Source organism: Pseudorasbora parva, chromosome 14 (assembly GCF_024679245.1).
Source record: "Pseudorasbora parva isolate DD20220531a chromosome 14, ASM2467924v1, whole genome shotgun sequence".
Classification (NCBI taxonomy): Eukaryota; Metazoa; Chordata; class Actinopteri; order Cypriniformes; family Gobionidae; genus Pseudorasbora; species Pseudorasbora parva.
This window is the reverse complement of record NC_090185.1, coordinates 30508675-30527110: the sequence shown is the minus strand read 5'-3', so window position 1 is coordinate 30527110 and position 18436 is coordinate 30508675. Positions and strand designations below refer to the sequence as shown.

The window sequence follows — 18436 nt, the reverse complement described above, 5'->3', positions numbered from 1 at the left end:
TAATAAAATCACTTTAAAGACACTGTGTTGGTGCCAGGACGGTTAAATAATGACAAGTTTTGCATGAACTATGGCTTTAAATGTCAGCAAGTTAATACTGGGACGCCATGTCTAAGTTCAGTAAGAGACCGCGCATGTTGTTAATTTGATGTAGGCCTACTTTATTACTGATATCGATGTACTATTTATTATTGATGTACTATTACTTTAAATACATAAGAATAATGGCCTGTTCTCAGAGGCCAGGCGAGCAACATGTTATCAATAGTGTAGTTTTCACGCGAGATTTCCTCCTTTGCTGTCTTGTGGGTTTCACGCAGGAAGAACTACTCACATGTTCTATGAATAGCTGAGAAGTTTTTGGACTAATCACATGTCTTTATTCCTGGCAGTAGAAATGCCATAATCATTATTATTCTTAATGAGCGCACAGTTCGATTTCTTTTGGGAAAAATGACTCTAAAATGAAAAACTATATTCTTGCGCCTCCTGCAGGCTGGATATATATATACATACAGACAGAGATAGATAGATAGATAGATAGATAGATAGATAGATAGATAGATAGATAGATAGATAGATAGATAGATAGATAGATAGATAGATAGATAGATAGATAGATAGATAGATGTACGGGCGGGCGGATCAAGATAGATAGATAGATAGATAGATAGATAGATAGATAGATAGATAGATAGATAGACGAATGAATGGATGGATGGATGTACATAGAGGGATATTCTGAATCGCAGATAATAGAGACAGTTTGCGCTCGACAGATTAAACGGAAGGTGGATGACGAGCGGCTGACGAGTACTGGAGGCGGGCTCTGCTGAGGAGGAGGATGTCGCTGTGGTCATGGCTCCCAGACCGCGTATCCCAGTGCAATAGTAAATCATTTCAATGAAAGAAAGCGCGTCGCCTCTGTTTATAGCAGAGAGGCGCATTTTAAAGACACATATTATTAACATTTTTAGTTTAAAACCGAAGCTTTTTAAATCTCCCTTATATGCGCACGAGCTATGGATGTGCAGGTTGCAAAGCACTGCAGCATCAAGCCTGCAGCGAAACCGCAGAATGCAGCTGAATGCGGGATAGAAAACGCACCAAAGAAGAAGTCACGGACGAGAAGAGGCAAAAGAGGGAAGCGACGGAGGGGCAAGAAGGCCAACGAGCCTCCGCCGTTTCTACCACCGGAGGTAATAGATGTATTTTGGCGGATGCTAACCATTAGCCAGCGGTGATGATTGCCACTGACAGTTCATAACACAATATCAGACCGAATTTCGTGTATAACAGTCACTGTTCTACAATATAGTTGAATAGTATATTTATAACTAAAAATGTGTTTCGCTGCTCGCGAAGTACTGATGTTTTAAATCCACAAAATTGAGAACTCTCCAAAATATCGTACAGTTGTTGATGGTACTGTAAAATCATGAATATGGGAGCAATTTAAAGTGTATGAAGTTTTCTGTGTGCTTTTTTAAAAATGTAGTTTTATTTTTTGATGGCTAGTGCATAATGTACTACAGTAATACTAATAATTGTTGGTTAGAGAAAGCCAAGTCTCCTGACAGAATTAACAGGCCAAACTGCACTTTTTTGAGTAAGAACAGATATGTTATAATAATTATGTTAGGTTAGATGATAGTATGTCAAATCTAAATAGAGTAACACTGCAATGCCAAATAAAAACATTTTTGCAGGTGTTCATTTTGTAGTATTTTTTGTTTTAAGTCAATAAAAATATGTGCAAAGAAAGACTATGTGTATTTTTATTACATTTATTGTTTTTTAGGCTGAAGAGGGGAACATTGAATACAAGGTATGCAAACCCTGCAATCACAATCTGATTTAGTGATTTAATGTTCAACTTTTAATTGTATCATCACAGTTCATCTAATGTTGTCTTTTTCACCCAGTTGAAGCTGGTAAACCCCACGCAGTACCGCTTTGAGCACTTGGCCACGCAGTTGAAATGGCGACTACAGGAGGGCCGGGGGGAGGCGGTGTATCAGATTGGGGTGGAGGATAATGGTCTGCTGGTTGGACTTACAGAAGAAGATATGAAAGCGTCGCTTAAGACTCTTCGCAGAATGGCAGAAAAGTATGTATTCAGCTAATTAGTTAAAGAGGATCTCTAATGCTTTTTTACAATTTTTTAGGTGTGTAATGTTGCTGTTTGAGGATGAAAACAGTCCGCTAAGCTTAAAAGCACAAAGTCAGGAGTTATTCTCTATATTCACTCCCTGAAATGCCTCTCCATTGTAGTCTAGAGTTCTTGTTTCGTTCCTTTGGGGTACGAACACTGGGCAGTAACCCAGATAACAATTTTTGGTTCCCAGAACATTCTGGGAACGTTAGTTTCTAGTTACCAGAACGTTCTCAGAATGTTCCCAGAACAGACATCCTAACGTTCTTTATTGGTTAGCCAGGAAAGTTTTCTTTACGTAAATAGAACGTTCCCTGTTGGTTTGGAGAACGTTCCCCTAACCTTCCCAGAACGTTCCCCTAACCTCTTTCCTCCATTCATTTACCCTGCTGTATCAGTAATAGCCCAGCACTCGCGTCCCGTTAAGCGGCATGGAAGACGGATCAATGGACGTAATCAGCCTAGTAGGCTACTACAAACCATGTCATGTTTTGAACTTGTTTAATCAATATAAATATTTCAAGCACATAAGCCTTCATATGGAGGATTAAATAAGATTGAATGTAATGCATTAATGTACGTTTTGTAACTTGTAGGCCTGTCATTGACACTGCACAACCAGGTTTTATGTTAAGTGCCAAATAATGACTTCAACACAATAAAATATGGGTTTAAAATATAAATTTTATTCACAGACATTAAAAAAATGAATAAATATTACTTTAACTGATAACATTTCATTAATTTCTTACCACTGAATTAATGGGACGTAGCCAACTTCTCTCTTTTGGTCAGTAAACAAAAAAATCTCGGTTAACATCATGTTGTCTTCGTTTACGTGTAAAATCTCTCTAAAATAACTCTATTTACACTCCTATATTTATTCATTATAACTTATTATTTAATAAAGATCGATAAACTAATGTCAGTCAGTCGATAAAAAAATGAAATGACCGTTATATTTTAAATTACGCGAGGGCGCGTCTTTCTGTAGAAGACAGAAAAAAGCGTGTGCTGGAGAAGCGCGTGCTGATTGGAGGCGTGCAGCAACGAAATATACAAATACCCTGCATATATATTATACAAAATAAAATCTAAAAAATAACCTGCAGGGAACGTTCTGTGAAGGTTCTCTGTAGGTAATAAAAATAAAACCCCAAGATAACCTGCAGGGAACGTTCTGGGAAGGTTCTCTGTAGGTTACAAAAACACAACCAATAGAGAACGTTCCCAGAACGTTCTTATTTGGTTCTCCACAAAAATAACCAAACGGGAACCATATGGGAACGTTAGGGAAACGTCCTGTGTTTATTGGGAACCACTGACTGTAAATAAAATATGGACGTAGTGTCCATGACGTCACCCATTGGATTCTGAAGTGCAGTTCTGAAGCGTAAAGTAGAGGCGAGCTGGCCGTTGCCATCTTGGCAACACATCATTGCAAGTCACTCTCGGATAACAGAAAATGGGCAAAGAGGCGGGACGTGGGTGGAGCTGAGGTGACTCAATGAGCGGATAAATGGCCATCCACCTGTCAACCAAAGTGACCATGGCCTTATTATGCAGAACTTTAAGGCTTTATATAGTGTAAACGAATGAGTAATAAAAAAATTCACCCCTCACAGTTGTCATGAAGGGCAAATTAGCTGTATAGGCCAAAACCCCAATTTGTACCACGCTGTAAACATGTTTTTTTTTTATGCTGTAAAGTTGGGCATTTTAACATGGGGCTCAATGATATTCTGCTCCCTTCTGGAGCCTGTCCCTAGGGGCCAGTCGAGGAATTGCAGTTAAACTGCGAGAGGTGGCCGCTTTAGTAACGATAACACGTAATCTGGAAAAATTAAATACTGTATTGATCCGATTATAAAATTATTATTTTTCTCTTAGAAATAGATCTAAAAAACGTGTTTGTCTTCTATTCAGGGTCTAGACTTTTAAAGGAACCGTTTTTAGAAATAGGGATTATTCAACTTCTTTCCTACATTTAGATACGTGGGCAAATGCATTTTTGTCTCAGTGCATGCATTGTTTTAGTTTTGGCAGGGTTGCCGCTAGCTTAGCATAATGAATGGAATCCTATGTTGTCAGATAGCATGTCCTGAGTAACATTTTCTAAACATGCTCAAAGCAGTTGACCAATCACTGTTCCAGGTGACCAATCAGAGCACATTGCACATTTAGAAGGAGGGGCTTCATTGAGACGGGAACTAAACAGAGCGTTACTGATAGACTGGGAAGAGAGGGGCTGCAACAATATCAAATATGTGGAAAATAATGTGTTTTTTGAACATTCAAGCATGAACATTCAAGTCTAGTTGAGCCCAAAAACAAAATCAAGACTTTGTTAGAGGGCACAATATGTCTTCTTAAATTTTTTAATCTCAATGTGTAGGAAATGGCTTACAGGCGTGTTGTGTTCTCTTGAAAGACTCTGTGACTCTGCGCAGGGTTGGAGCTGATATCACACTCCTGAGAGAGAGGGAGGTGGACTGCGACAGATCTCGGCGGAAAATCGCAGAAGTTCTTGTGAGGAAAGTTCCAGATGACCAGCAGGTTAGCTCATCAAGCCTCAATTAGTTTTCGTTCAATTTCCATTGTGGTTGTTAGGGTTAGTCACACAACATTCATTTTTTTTAGTTCGCACATACAGTGACCTGAATTTCCTGAATACACCCGTTTTATAATGAACATTTTTTGGTAACACTTTATTTTATTGTCCTTGTTACATATGTTGCATGTACTTAATAACATGCAACTAACCCTAAAAACCAAACTGTCCTCCAAAAAAATACAACTCTATAGGTCGTTTTTCAAGCACCTTTTTACGGCCTATATTTACGTTTTAAAGTCATGTGGCCTCTAGCTGGCGTAAAAAAAATTACAGCGTCGTGTTACGTCGAACTATCGTTACCAATCAAAATGCGTGTTCATTTTAATGCAATGTGTGGACTTTTTACCACCATTTGTCATATTTCCATTAAGATTTTCCATTTAAGATAACAACAAAAAATGAATAACAAGTAAAAATATAGAATACTACAAACAATCAACCAACACAGAAAACAGAACAGAAACAGAGCTGATTTTGAACAGAAACAGAGCTGATGGTGAAACAGAAACAGAGCTGATGGTGAACAGAAACAGAGCTGATGGTGAACAGAAATAAAGCCGATGGTGAACAGAAACAGAGCTGATGGTGAAACAGAAACAGAGCTGATGGTGAACAGAAACAGAGCTGATGGTGAACAGAAATAAAGCCGATGGTGAACAGAAACAGAGCTGATGGTGAAACAGAAACAGAGCTGATGGTGAAACAGAAACAGAGCTGATGGTGAACAGAAACAGAGCTGATGGTGAACAGAAATAAAGCCGATGGTGAACAGAAACAGAGCTGATGGTGAACAGAAACAGAGCTGATGGTGAACAGAAATAAAGCCGATGGTGAACAGAAACAGAGCTGATGGTGAACAGAAACAGAGCTGATGGTGAACAGAAACAGAGCTGATGGTGAACAGAAACAGAGCTGATGGTGAACAGAAACAGAGCTGACGGTGAACAGAAACAGAGCTGATGGTGAACAGAAAACAGAGCTGATGATGGTGAACAGAAACAGAGCTGACGGTGAACAGAAACAGAGCTGATGGTGAACAGAAACAGAGCTGATGGTGAACAGAAACAGAGCTGATGGTGAACAGAAACAGAGCTGATGGTGAACAGAAACAGAGCTGATGGTGAACAGAAACAGAGCTGATGGTGAACAGAAAACAGAGCTGATGATGGTGAACAGAAACAGAGCTGATGATGGTGAACAGAAACAGAGCTGATGGTGAACAGAAACAGAGCTGATGGTGAACAGAAACAGAGCTGATGGTGAACAGAAACAGAGCTGATGGTGAACAGAAACAGAGCTGATGGTGAACAGAAATAAAGCCGATGGTGAACAGAAAACAGAGCTGACGGTAAACAGAAAACAGAGCTGACGGTGAACAGAAACAGAGCTGATGGTGAACAGAAACAGAGCTGATGCTGAACAGAAAACAGAGCTGATGGTGAACAGAAACAGAGCTGATGGTGAACAGAAACAGAGCTGATGGTGAACAGAAACAGAGCTGATGGTGAACAGAAAACAGAGCTGATGGTGAACAGAAACAGAGCTGATGGTGAACAGAAACAGAGCTGATGGTGAACAGAAACAGAGCTGATGGTGAACAGAAAACAGAGCTGATGGTGAACAGAAATCAGAGCTGATGGTGAACAGAAACAGAGCTGATGGTGAACAGAAACAGAGCTGATGGTGAACAGAAAACAGAGCTGATGGTGAACAGAAACAGAGCTGATGGTGAACAGAAACAGAGCTGATGGTGAACAGAAACAGAGCTGATGGTGAACAGAAACAGAGCTGACGGTGAACAGAAACAGACCCCATGGTGAACAGAAAACAGAGCTGATGATGGTGAACAGAAACAGAGCTGATGGTGAACAGAAACAGAGCTGATGGTGAACAGAAACAGAGCTGATGGTGAACAGAAACAGAGCTGACGGTGAACAGAAACAGACCCCATGGTGAACAGAAAACAGAGCTGATGATGGTGAACAGAAACAGAGCTGATGGTGAACAGAAACAGAGCTGATGGTGAAACAGAAACAGAGCTGATGGTGAACAGAAACAGAGCTGATGGTGAACAGAAAACAGAGCTGATGGTGAACAGAAACAGAGCTGATGGTGAACAGAAACAGAGCTGATGGTGAACAGAAACAGAGCTGATGGTGAACAGAAACAGAGCTGACGGTGAACAGAAACAGACCCCATGGTGAACAGAAAACAGAGCTGATGATGGTGAACAGAAACAGAGCTGATGGTGAACAGAAACAGAGCTGATGGTGAACAGAAACAGAGCTGATGGTGAACAGAAACAGAGCTGATGGTGAACAGAAACAGAGCTAATGGTGGAAGTCTCTGTTAGCTCCGCAGCACTCTGTGGTCCACTCCATGTTTCAGATTTCTCCCAGCAGCAGTGTCCCGATGACATCGCCGAGGCACGACAGCTGAAGACCAGATGATGGGTCTTCATGACGATTCAAACGATGGGGATCGCCGCAGCACCATGCAGGAGGCAGAACATTTTTCCGGGCACTTCTGTGGACACACCGGGGTCGGCGCAGAAGTCCAAGCCGCTCCACGGCCGCAATGCAGGACGGAACAGCGGCGCAGCCGAGAAGCGGAACATCCCAACATCATGCCGGACGCCGATGACGATGGCCCGGATCACGCTTGCCCGGTGCAAACTTCGGCCACCATGCAGCTTAAGCCCAAGGGAGACCACCAGTGAGCAGCCGCGGCGAGAAACATCAAATGTCCTCCAAACCAGAACCAACCGCAGCAATTCAAACATAAACATCAGAGAAGCGGTGGAAAACGGCGAAGAGACGAACAACGTCCTCTCAGTGGCTGCCAGCAATCAGCAACAGTCCCAATTGTAGCTCTGACTGTTAGACTAGTCACAAACATAAGGAAATAAAATAAAATCTAAATCTAATAGTACATTAACATGATTTGTGGGTGGAGAAGTGGCGAACAGACAACGCCAGCGTCCTCTCCCCCACGTTGCCTCAAATCTATATTGGCATATTGGCTGGAGAACATGTTGCTAAAAAACCCTAGTAACCAAACACTAATTTTAACCTAACCCTATAGTAAGTACATGTTGTTAATATTAATCAGTTCTTGAATATATAATTACACTCTAATAATGACATCTAGGAATAAAGTGTAACCTATTTTTAAATCCGTAATATGGAATTTTTCGCCACTAGAGGTCGCTTATTCAAAACAAAGGCGTAGCTTAATGATACCTTGATTTTATTATGCTGCACACAATGCTTCCGCTTCTTCCGCTTGTGTATGTGTGGTAACGCAGCGCTGTTTTATCATATTAGATACATTTGAGTGTGTTGATTGTTATGTTATAATGCTACTAATGCTATAATGCTTCGCTCGGCGTAGCATTACCGTCCATTGTAGTTTACATGGAGACGATAATGGTAACGTTTAAAAAAAATTGCACTTTGCGTTTTCAACAGTTTGCATTTTCAGGCCCACAAATCTCCATTGTTGTGTAAATGAACCAATAATATCTGTCTGCAGAGCGGTTTTGCCCCGCGCATGCGCAGTTTCACTACAGCGGTTTTGCCCCGCGTACAGCGGTTTTGCCCCGCGCATGCGCAGTTTCACTACAGCGGTTTCACAGCACGCTGATACATTTTTAAATCTTAATTCTGTCCTAAAACTATCTTTTGATTATTGTTGCTCCTGCTGTTATTTTCTTTTTTTGAATAAATAAATAAAATTGTAGTTTTATTCCCTTCCAGTGCCGTAGCATTCATCTCGAAGACATAACGACGCAATGCGCATGCGCGGTCAGAACTGCTGTGGTAAAACTGTGGTTGGGGTAACACTTTGGCTCTGTGGCTCTGCAGTCAGACCCTTCTCAAATGAACGGCCAAAACACATAAGTTTTCTGTTTTTAGTTGAAAATCGTTTTGCGTAAACAGCCCCAAACAATGTATGCATATCAAATTGTTGTGTGTAGTTCCTGGATCTTCGCGTGGCTGTTCTGGGTAATGTGGACTCTGGGAAGTCAACTCTCCTGGGGGTGTTGACTCAAGGCGAGCTGGATAACGGACGTGGCAGGGCGAGACTCAACCTCTTTAGACACCTGCATGAGATTCAAACCGGACGCACCTCCAGCATCAGCTTTGAGATTCTTGGCTTCAACAGCAAAGGAGAGGTGAGACAAGTGTTTTAAACCCAAAAGTACACATTCATTTCTGGAGCGTTTTTTTCAGTAGAGCATTAAATGAGATTTAAAGGGTAAGTTCAACAAAAAATTTAAATTAGCCCATGATTTACTCACCCTCAAGCCATCCTAGGTGTGCATGAGTTCTATTAAAAAATATGTCCTGACTCTTAAAAGCTTTATAATGGCAGTGTTTGTTGCTTCATTTTTTATTTTTAAATAAAGGTGCATATATCCATCATATAACTGCTCCACATGGCTCTGGGGGTTAATAAAGGCCTTGTGAAGCAAAGTGACGTATTTGTGTAAGAAAAATATCCACATTTAAAACGTTATAGACTAAAATAGCTAGCTTCCTGCACCTACACATCACATCAGGGGTTACTCAAAGTCGACTTTTGTAAGGTTATTTTAGTCTATAAAGGTTTAAATATGGATATTTTTCTTACACAAATGCGCCACTTTGCTTCAGAAGGCCTTTATTAACCCACCGGAGCCGTGTGCAGCAGTTATATGATGGATAGATGCAGTTTTATGAACTACAAAAACGAAGCAACAATCACTGCCATTATAAAGCTTGGATTAGCCAGGGCATTTTTAATATAACTCCGACTGTATTTGTCTGAAAGAAGAACGTCATATACACCTAGGATGGCTTGAGGGTGAGTAAATCATGGGTAATTTTTAGGTGAACTGTCCCTTTAAACCAACAACCTCTTACTTGCTAGCATATACGCATGTTGTTTTGAGAAATAATTGTCTTTTGCATGGATTTAGGTTGTAAACTACAGTGACTCCCGTACAGCAGAGGAGATCTGTGAGAGCTCTTCTAAGATGATCACGTTTATTGATCTGGCTGGTCATTATAAGTACTTGAAGACCACCATATTTGGTTTGACAAGCTACTGTCCAGACTTTGCCATGCTGGTGGTGGGAGCCAATACTGGCATTGGTTAGTATTCACGTATATATATTTATATTGATTTAAAAGTTTTTAGAACATGTTTAATGAGTGAGCAATAAAAGGTGGAACTCACCTTTATATAATAAATATTTAATTATATAAAATATTTACTATAAATTCAATAAAAATGTAGTTATTTTTTATCTCATGCTGTAAATTCTCTCAGCTGGCACAACTAGGGAGCACCTGGGTTTGGCGATGGCGCTGAAGGTGCCCATATTCATCGTGGTGAGTAAAGTGGACCTCTGTGGAAAAAGCACAGTGGAGAAAACGGTCCGTCAGCTGGAGAGAGTGCTCAAACAGCCCGGCTGCAACAAGGTCCCCATGGTGGTGGCCAACCCTGACGACGCCGTCACCGCTGCACAGCAGTTCGCACAATCCTCCAGGTACATGTGTGTATGAGAAGAGAGGTTATTATGCATGTTTGTTAAATTTACTTTCCACCTTTTTTCTGAGCCTTACCGTTAAACAGGCTGGTACTGTACGTTTAAGATTTATAATATGTATACATTAGAACCCTACAAACTACCCTATCACAGTTGTTCAACACTAGTTTGTGTGTGTGTGTGTCATGTATCGTTCTCCCCACAGTGTGACGCCCATCTTCACCCTCTCCAGTGTATCTGGGGAGAATCTGGACCTTTTAAAGGTCTTTTTTAACATTCTTCCTCCTCTGAGCAACAGCAAAGAGCAAGAGGAGCTCATGCAGCAGCTCACGGAGTTCCAGGTACAATCACTCTTTAACCAACATGCATATATTGTGCTAATGTCAATTTAATGTCAAGTTAATGTCAAAGTGATGTGTTCTTGCAGGTGGATGAGATTTACAGTGTTCCTGACGTGGGGACAGTAGTTGGTGGAACACTGTACAGGTCCGTCCACATCTGTTGTGTCCCTCTTGTCTCTCTGTCTGTCTGTCTGTTCTGTGACGCAACCCCCTAGCAATGCAGAAGCAACCATTTAGAACAATTTATTAAACCCTAGTAACCCCACAGCATCACCCTGGCAACCACTCAGAACACTTTAGCAATGCCCTAGCTCTGAAGCAACTGCCTGGCAACCATCTGGCAATGCACTAATAACATTTAGAACACCTTATGAAACCATAGCAACACCTTAGCAACAACTCAGAACAATGTATCTACTACATAGCAGTATTTTAGCATTATAGCAACTGCCTAATTGGCATCCATATATAAATGCCCTAGCGGCCATTTAGAACACCTTAGTGAATTGGTAAGCCAACCACCCAAAAGACACTTGCAACTACATGACAATGCCCTTGCAACCCCTCAAAACACCTTAGCAACCACCCATAACACTCTTGCAAACATCTTACAATTGTCTCATAACCACCCATTACACCCTGGCAGCTGCTTAGCAACACCTTACCAACTATCCAGAACAGCTTATCTACTACCTAAAAATGTTTTAGCATTGTAGCAATTGCTTTGCAGCTACATTTCAATGTCCTAGCACCAAAACGCCTTTGCAATGCACAAGCAAAACTATTGCAACTGTCTTATAACTTTCTCACAACCACCTATAAGACCATAGCAATTGCTTAGCAACACTCTAGCAACCACCTTGAACAACTTATATACTACCTAAAATGTTTTAGCATTGTAGTAATTGCTTTGCAGCTACATTTCAATGTCCTAGCACCAAAACACCTTTGCAGCACCTCAGAAACACTCTTATAACTATCTTATAACTTTCTAACAACAACCCAGAACACCATAGCAACACCATAGCAACCACCTAGAACAGCTTATCTACCACCTAACAATGTTTTAGCATTGTAGTACTTGCTTTGCAGCTACATTTCAATGTTCTAGCACCAAAACACCTTTGCAGCACCCCAGAAACACTCTTACAACTATCTTATAACTTTCTAACAACAACCATAGCAACACCCTAGCAACCACCTAGAACAACTTATCTACCACCTAACAATGTTTTTGCATTGTAGCAATTGTTTTGCAGTTACATTTCTGTCCTAGCACCAAAAGGCTTTTGCAGCACCCCAGAAAGACTTGCAACTATCTTATAACTTTCTAACAACCACATAGAACACCAAAGCAACACCCTAGCAACCACCCAGAACAACATATCTATTACCTTACAATGTTTAAGCATTGTAGTAATTGCTTTGCAGCTACATTTCTGTCCTAGCAACAAAACGCCTTTTCAGCACCCCAGAAACACTCTTGCAACTGTCATAACTGTCTAACAACCACCTAGAACACCATAGCAACACCCTAGCAACCACCTAGAACAACTTATCTACTACCTAACAATGTTTTAGCATTGTAGCAACTGCTTTTCAACTGCTTAACATCACTCGATCAACTCTCTACACTCTATCAACCTCCCAGAACACCCTAGCCAAAACAGAGCTTTCAAAGTCCCATCTTTAATATGTCAACATTGAATCTCTCTTTCTATAGGATTTTAACTGCATAATGGTGTGATCACATATGCAAAATTTAGCAGCAAAAAAGGTACATTATCTTTTGTAGTTTAGCGATGTGTGAAACACAGCTCACAGGACAGTCACTTTCAAACCAAGAAGCCTTCTATTGGCTGACACGGCAAATCCTTGTGACCAACTTGAACCTTTTGCATGAGGAAATTTTTCGCCCTCATGCAAAATCCCAGATTGCATGGATTCCTATTGAAATGACATTCATTAGGAAAAATCTGCCAAACGACGATGAAAAATGATTTTATAAAACATTGTATATATTTTCAAAAACATGTTGAGCTCTAAAACTAGAAAATCAAAGCCATAAATCTAAAAAAGCTGTTTCAAATTTGAGGTTGATATCTCAAAAAATGAGCTCTCAGTAAGATTTAGTTTGGACGCAGTGCAAACTTTTCCCCGTTAGATGCCAGCAAAACTCCACTGGTGCACAGTGGCTGGATTTGTGATTTCCAGTTCCAGAGGTTTTTCTCTCTCATATATTATAAGCACACACATGCACACCTACACACACTTTTTTTATTACACACATACACACCACACTCTGACATCCATACCGACACACCCACACAGTTATAGCTGCATAATTGATCAAATTGGCTTTATAATACGCATAAACAAAAAACACGAATAAAGTGAGTATTTGCTTTATATGCCAAACCTGAAAAAAATAGCACCATCTGGTAATTTTTTCCCCATTTTTTTAATTTGAAGTCTTGCCAACAGAATAAAAGCCTATTAACAAAGAATGCATAATTTAGAGTTAAATGGCAACAAGATTAAAATAGCAGTTTTAATGGGTTTCAATGTGGACATTTTTGTCCAAAAGGTCCTGAGTTTGAGTATTTTGTGTACCTAGTGCAAAATAGTTTTTTTTTTTTTAAAGGAAATGGTGGTTAAATATTAAAATTACAATAAAAATACACAAATTGCAAATTTTGTGTGGCAAATTTTATGCAGTTAGCATTACCACAGGCAAAGTTATAAAAACAAAACAAAACTGAAAAGGACAGCAATGTCCATAAGGGTTAAGCCAAACAATATTCAATTTGTCTTGAAAACTTTCCTTTTCTAGTTGATAATTGACTTTCCATTCACACGCAGTGGTGTGTGTCGTGAAGGAGACCGACTGGTTGTGGGTCCCACCGATGATGGGAGGTTCCTGAGGTTAAAGGTGTGCAGCATTCACAGGAATCGCTCCGGCTGCCGCGTGCTGAGAGCCGGACAGGCCGCCACTCTTGCGCTTGGGAACTTCGATCGATCTTTACTACGAAAGGTTTGATCTCAAATCGAGAGCAAGAGGAGAACACACTTCACATAGCCATATCTTGATGATGTCTTTCACTTTGATCTTTTTTTTAAAGAGTGTTTGTGTTTTTAGGGCATGGTCATGGTGAGTCCTAAAATGAACCCTACAATTTGTTGGCAGTTTGAGGCCGCCATTGTCCTCCTGTTCCACGCCAAGACATTCCGCCGTGGTTTCCAGGTCACGGTGCATGTGGGGAATGTGAGGCAGACCGCCACGGTGGAGTGCCTTCTTGGGAAGGTGTGGATTTTTTGCTTCCTGACATTAAAAGCTACGTTGGTCCTGGAGTGCCGCACTCCAACCCTCATAAAAAACTCACCTGTAGCTTTACCAGAGTTGGTCATATTATTGGGAGATACGAGGATCCTTTGCTGTACATTTGGAGAAAGCGTAACGACTAATTGGATCACGTCATTGAACAACCTTGAAATAGAATTTCGTTCAGATTTGTGGGACAGTTTGTGACTTCTCTTATAAAACAAGCTCTTATAAAGCATTTTTCCCCCGGTGTAAACTCTAAAATGAGATCAATCCAAAACGAATGTTTAAGAGCAAACATGCTGAAGATTAGCTGGTGGGCTGTCGATTAATTAAAGGATTAGTTCACTTCAAAATGAAAATTTCCTGATAATTTACTTACCCCAATCTCTTTTAAGATGTTCATATCTTTCTTTCTGCAGTCGAAAATAAGTTTGAGGAAAACATTCCAGGATTTTTCTCCACATAATGGACTTCAGTGGCAACCACCAACGGGTTGAAGGTCCAGATCAATGCAGTTTTAAAAGGCTTTGAAGGGCTTCAGAGGGCTCTCCACGATCCCAGACGAGGGATAGGGTCTTAACTAGCGAAACCATCGGTCATTTTCACACAAAAAAAGAAAAATGTCCAGTTGCAAGAAAAATATATGATCCACATGCAGAATCTCTGAAAATGTGATTAATTTTAACAAAATGAAAGAGATTGTTTATTTAGTGTTGTCCTGAATAAGATATTTGACTTTAAAAAAAAAAAAAAATATATATATATATATATATATATATATATTTTTTTTTTACAGATAGTCCACAAGACACAAAAAAAGCGCTGAATTTATAAAAATGACCCGTTCAAAAGCTTATGAACCATTGACTCACAACACTGTCGTTCTCACTCTCGACACTGTGTCGTTCTCAGCCTTCACAGCTGTTTTTTTGTGTGTCTTGTGATGGTTGTTCTTGAGTCCATTGTTTGTCTTCAGCAGCCAAACTGTCCAATGTTCTCCAGGGAAATTCTCCAGGTCCTTTTTTCATATTTGAACCCTCTCCAGCAATGACTGTACGATTTTAAGATCCATCTTTTCAAACTGAGGACAATTCAGGGACTCAAACACAACTACTGTGTTAAAGAAAAAAAATGTTTCAAACATTCACTGATGCTTCAGAAGAAAACGCAATACATTAAGAGCAGGGAGTTAAAACTTTTGAACAGGATGAAGATGTCAACATATGTCTTATTTTTTTTTAAATATGTATATTTTTTCAATTTGTACTGCCCTTCAGAAGCAACAGAATATATTTACATGTCTCCTGGAAGACAAATTAAGTACAATTTACCTTCTAATTCAAGTTTTCACCCCCTGCTCTTAATGCATCGTGTTTCCTTCTGGAGCATCAGTGAATGTTTTAACTTTTTGAATCGTTGTTTTTGAGTCGCTCAGTTTGAAAAGATGGATCTCAAAATCATACAGTCACTGCTGGAGAGGGTTCAAATATGCAGTAGATACTGGAAAACTGAAGGATTTGCAGGACCTGGAGGATTGTTCTGAAGAAAGTTGGGCAGTTGAACTGTTCAGGAGAAACAAGAGACTCAAGAACAACTTTCGGTAGAGAAGACCCTGTTCCTCAGCTAGGATCGCGCAAAACTTCTGAAGCCCTTGATTTGGACCTTCTGTCCGTTGGTTGCAATTGAAATACATTATGTTGAGGAAAATCCTGGAATGTTTTCCTCAAAAAACGTAACTTCTTTCCGACTAAAGAAAGAAAGACATTACATCTTGGATGAGACAGGAGTGAGTAAATTATCAGGAAATGTTCATTTTGAAGTGAACTACTCATAAGCCGCTTCCCCACAAAAGCAGTTTATTCAGCGTAGGGAAGACTCCTTCATTGACACCCATTAAAAATTACGGCCTCTGGTCTCCTTCCCTGCAGCATTAGCAGGATTTTATTGCTAACCTTGCAGGCTTGCCTTGAGGTGGCTTTGGCCTTAGTAATCCTAAACATTGATTAGCTCTTTCAGGTGTGTTTGATTAGGGTTGGAGCTAAAGTCTGCAGGACAGTACCACTCCAGGACCAACATTGCCCATGTCTGCGTTAAAGAAGTCATGTCTTTACAAACCCTGTTCTGAAGAGTGCTGCTCTGTTTCATCACGTATATGTGTCTGTTTGTCCTCTAGGAGGAGCTGCGGACAGGAGAGAGAGCCGTAGTGTGTTTCAGATTCTTGAAGCACCCCGAGTACTTGCGCGTGGGAGCCAAACTCCTCTTTAGAGAGGGGGTGACAAAAGGCATAGGACACGTGACGCACCTTCTACCCTCCACCCAGAACCACATGCCTGATCAGAACCGCAACCAGAACCACAGTTAGACACGACGGGAGTGAGACCGAAAGAGGACATTTGACCTGTCCTTGCCTTGAGTTTGCATCCCCTAGTTTTATCATACACCTTTCATTTCCACTCAGATTGTAGATTCGCCTGTGTGTAAAGGCTCTCCGTTCCCGTGACATTTGCAGGGTTGAGGTACAGTGATTTAACGATTCGAGTATATGTCTGCTGGGTGTAATGGTGCTTGGAAACCCCTCCTAATTTTGCACACGTGCGTCTCACATCTTACGTTAAAGCTGGCTGACCTTTAGGGAAGCATGTGGGATTTCCAGTCGCTAAGTTTTGGTATCTGGAGCAGATTTCTGCAGGAAAAACTCCTGCCTGCCGACTCCATTATAGATAAGAGAATAATTGTAGCATCTGAAAAATTTTCAGCAGTAGGATTACTTCTTCAGATCATCTGTAGTATTGCAAATCGGCTGCACTCACTTTGGATTTGTGTCTTTTTTTACTAAGATTTACACAGAAAAGTTGGAAGCAAGAATCTTAGGGTGCTTTCACACTAGCACTTTTGGTGCGCACCCGGGTTTGATTGACGTCTGAGTTTGGTTCGCTTGGATGATGTAAACGCGGTCTTCCGAGGTTGGGCGCGCACCCGCGAACCGTGCCCGAGTCCGCTTAAAAAGCTGGTCTGGGGTTCGGTTCATGTGAACTCTGGTATGGTTCGATGCTGATGCGAACGCAATCATACTAAATCGCGGAAGTGAACCGTTATTAATGACGTATGATTTAAATCAAATGTGTGTTTTCTGTGTGTTTCACTCACTTACCTGATGAGCATCACTGACACTGCAAGCAGAGAGCTGTAGATCTCTTTCTGCTCATCTTCTGCGTTCTTTAGAGCACTTGCAGTGCATTCGCGGCAGATAGACGCGATATGCGAAGACGCGATAGACGCGAAGACGTGAATTACGTATTAATTTGGTAACAAAACCAACGGTTCAAAAATATAAAAGTGACGGGAGCAACGCTGTTAATTTCGCCACCTTCACACCCGCTGTCGTTGCTAAGCAACCGGGTAAATAGCTGCTGCTTTGACGCAAACGAACCCCGATTCGGACTCAAAAAATATAATATGAACACAGTCCAGCGAGGGCAGTGGGAGGGGGAGCATTCGAACACCGGTTACGGTCCAGGCAATCGAACCAAGTGTAAAAGCACCCTTAGTGTTAGCCTGACAAAAGATGTTGGGTCTAGGAACACATCATTTGCAGGGCTCAATTTGAGGGGCGGGATAAACGTTTTTCTTTCAAACTCCCTCTGCATGCAATAGGATAGGACTACAACCAACCAGAGCACTATCAGTGGCTGAGCCCCATGCGTATACCCACCAGCAGAGCTAGTTGACAGATTAAACTCATGCCGTATCTGGTCGGCAAAAATCCGAACACATCTTCCTTTTTTAATTAGTGCGGAACTGTCGCAACTCTGCTGTCATTATTAAGCCCGCCCACCGACTCTATACACATTGTGATTGGCCTGACCAGAGAATGGCTTTTCATGCTCGCAAGCCAACGGAGAGTTGCTGCCTGACCACAGCCTTGTTATTGTTCACGTAATTTAGTTTTTCAGTGCGTTTGTTGGTGTGATGGGATATCGCCCCCATCTTCAGGACAGAAGAGTAAACTGAAAGGGAATTTTTTGGAGTGTTGTAAAATCAGTCAGGCATGACTGGGTTTTCATTATCCTGATTACATTGCCTAATTATACATTTATCTTCACTGAAATAACTCCAAAAAAATAAAAAAAATAAAAATTGGTGCATATTGCACGGTTGTTTGTTAGCAAATATAAGCGAGGTTTGGGTAATTTCAGCCGGTTTAAAGGCAGGGCAGTGCAACGTAGGGAACATGAGTGCCCCATGTTTGGGACGGCCCAGGAAAACTTAAGGCAGCTTTAAGCGATCGGCATTCGTCTTGAGCATGCACAGGAACCCAGATAACAATTGTGTTGTGCGTCCCGTTCTCCTGTGCAGTCCTATTTGAGATACTGTGCAATTAATAAAACACTGAATGTATTGATCATAGATATAAATGAGTGACCACTTAGCGTTACTAATAATCTCACCGCTAATGTATAAAAGC

At 40.9% G+C, this 18436-nt stretch overlaps 1 protein-coding gene across 1 annotated transcript; it reads left to right on the top strand.

The window, feature by feature from the left end:
• The first annotated feature begins 723 nt into the window (after positions 1–723).
• On the top strand, positions 724–17133 carry gtpbp2b (GTP binding protein 2b). Its single transcript, XM_067416202.1, has 12 exons — positions 724–1199; positions 1802–1828; positions 1926–2110; positions 4606–4711; positions 8749–8946; positions 9733–9907; positions 10086–10305; positions 10511–10646; positions 10733–10791; positions 13509–13680; positions 13786–13950; positions 16145–17133. The coding sequence occupies exons 1-12, from the start codon at positions 1023–1025 to the stop codon at positions 16331–16333; spliced, it is 1809 nt and encodes a 602-aa protein (XP_067272303.1). The 5' UTR covers positions 724–1022; the 3' UTR covers positions 16334–17133.
• The last annotated feature ends 1303 nt before the right edge of the window (positions 17134–18436 follow it).

Excerpts from the sequence above, each read along its gene's own strand:
- gtpbp2b (XM_067416202.1), top strand. The coding sequence starts at position 1,023 with ATGGATGTGCAGGTTGCAAAGCACTGCAGCATCAAGCCTGCAGCGAAA. Across the intron at positions 1,200-1,801 it reads CGCCGTTTCTACCACCGGAG|GCTGAAGAGGGGAACATTGA; the intron begins GTAATAGATGTA and ends ATTGTTTTTTAG. Across the intron at positions 1,829-1,925 it reads AGGGGAACATTGAATACAAG|TTGAAGCTGGTAAACCCCAC; the intron begins GTATGCAAACCC and ends TTTTTCACCCAG.